We start from the raw sequence: 2176 nt of genomic DNA on the forward strand, positions 1-2176 counted from the left end.
TTTCGCCCTTATAAGGCCTGTTCAGAGGTCTGCTCTACGAGGGCCGCGACGCGCCCTTATAAGGCCTGTTCAGAGGTCTGCTCTACGAGGGCCGCGACACGCCCTTTTATAAGGCCTTGTCAGAGGTCTGTCTGCTCACGAGGGCCGTGACTCGAAAACAAAAAAAAAGGAGGCTCGACCGAATCCGTGTCTAGTCAGCCGCGGCGCGCGCGCGTGTGCACGAAACGAGCACGGGCGCGTCAACCTCGCGGAGACCGTTGCGGCCGTGCGAACACGCCTGCGTTGTCGTCCCTCGACTTCTCCGCGCGTACAAAGATAATAATCACAGGCCCTCTCGTTGAAGATGAATTACTACTCGCTGCCCGTCTGGAAAAGCCCTTTAGAAATAGACAAATAAACTGGGTCGAGACATAAGAAGACACAAAACTTGACTCCCGGACATGACTCCCGGCGACCTCTGTAGGGGTCAAAGGTCACAGGGGGGCATTGTGTTGAAACCTTAAGGAAAGGAAGAAGAGAGTGGCGACACGCTTTGATCTCGCTGCAACGCGTGGTGCTATAGTTCCAAACATTGGAACTATCCCATTGAGACAAAGGGGGGGGGGGTGCTATATGGGTTCCACACATTGGAACTATCCCATTGAGACAAAGGGGGGTGGGTGCTATATGGGTTCCACACATTGGAACTATCCCATTGAGACAAAGCGGGGTGCTATGGGCTATAGTTCCAAACATTGGAACTATCCCATTGAGACAAAGGGGGGTGCTACGGGCTATAGTTCCAAATATTGAACTATTCCATTGAGACAAAGCGGGGTGCCTATGGGCTATAGTTCCAAATATTGAACTATTCCATTGAGACAAAGGGGGGTGCTACGGGCTATAGTTCCAAACATTGGAACTATCCCATTGAGATAGAATGAGCACTTCCTCATTCCATTGTTACAATGGGAGTCAACGCTAGTGTCGTCACTCTCATGGTACTAGTGGTGTGTACCCATAATGCACTTTGGGTTTCAGTCAGGAAGTGAAGCATCTAAATGGTTAAGGTCACATGTCTGCCCCAGTCCTCTTCCCCCACACCCCAACCCCCCCCCCCCCCCTCACTTATCCATCCTTTCATCTTCAGAATTATAACGAGAAAAGTAAATAATCGTTAAAAGTAATAAAAGTAATAAAGCGCCGAGAACTGCCTAGAGAGGACTTATAGCTACGAAGCTAGGAGAACACTGGCGCCCTCTAGGGGAGAGGAGGACAGAGAGAGAGAGAGGGGGGGGGGGGGAGGAGAGAAGCAGTCTAGTCCATAGACTAATATATTTAGGTCTAGTCCGCAGATATTGGAGACGAGAGGCAGAAAGGGACTTTTACGTTGGCCACAGAAAAGTAAGACAGAGTTCTGACAATCCTGTTCACTTCGGGGCTTCAGTCGAATGGAGGCTCTCCTACATATACTTCTATTGGCTTCAGTCCAATGGAGGCTCTCCTACATAGACTTCTATTGGCTTCAGTCCAATGGAGGCTCTCCTACATAGACTTCTATTGGCTTCAGTCCAATGGAGGCTCTCCTACATAGACTTCTACTGGCTTCAGTCCAATGGAGGCTCTCCTACATAGACTTCTATTGGCTTCAGTCCAATGGAGGCTCTCCTACATAGACTTCTATTGGCTTCAGTCCAATGGAGGCTCTCCTACATAGACTTCTCTTGGCTTCAGTCCAATGGAGGCTCTCCTACATAGACTTCTATTGGCTTCAGTCCAATGGAGGCTCTCCTACATATACTTCTATTGGCTTCAGTCCAATGGAGGCTCTCCTACATAGACTTCTACTGGCTTCAGTCCAATGGAGGCTCTCCTACATAGACTTCTATTGGCGAAGAGTGACAAAGTCCTGGACCGTAAGAAGGCAGCGGCCCAGCTTTAATGATCTTAAATCCCTTTATTTTAGATAGTGTTTTTAGTAATAGCACAACATAAACATTACAGAGACTTTAGTTGTCACTGTACAATACTTTAAAACAGTTGTCATGTTGCACACATTGCCTACAAATTGCTGATATTTGCGCCGCCCTCGTTGTAAACAATGTATTTCCAACTCCAGCTCGTCTCTCTCTCCATCCAGGCTGCATATGGACAGCGTTTTCTGACCCCTCGATGTCGTAACTCTGTCTTACTCTGT

At 48.5% G+C, this 2176-nt stretch overlaps 1 protein-coding gene across 1 annotated transcript in view; it reads right to left on the reverse strand.

Moving 5' to 3' along the window:
- Positions 1–239: 239 nt before the first annotated feature.
- The window catches only part of cryaa (crystallin, alpha A), a gene marked incomplete at its 3' end in the record, with an annotated part of 9400 nt that continues 7463 nt past the window's right edge, over positions 240–2176 (reverse strand). The window contains exon 3 of the mRNA XM_083758517.1: positions 240–377. Within this exon, the coding sequence (XP_083614643.1) occupies positions 240–377 (138 nt within the window). The remainder of the gene's footprint in view (positions 378–2176) is intronic.

This window comes from Protomyctophum parallelum (assembly GCF_964188405.1).
Source record: "Protomyctophum parallelum genome assembly, chromosome: 23".
Taxonomy (NCBI): domain Eukaryota; kingdom Metazoa; phylum Chordata; class Actinopteri; order Myctophiformes; family Myctophidae; genus Protomyctophum; species Protomyctophum parallelum.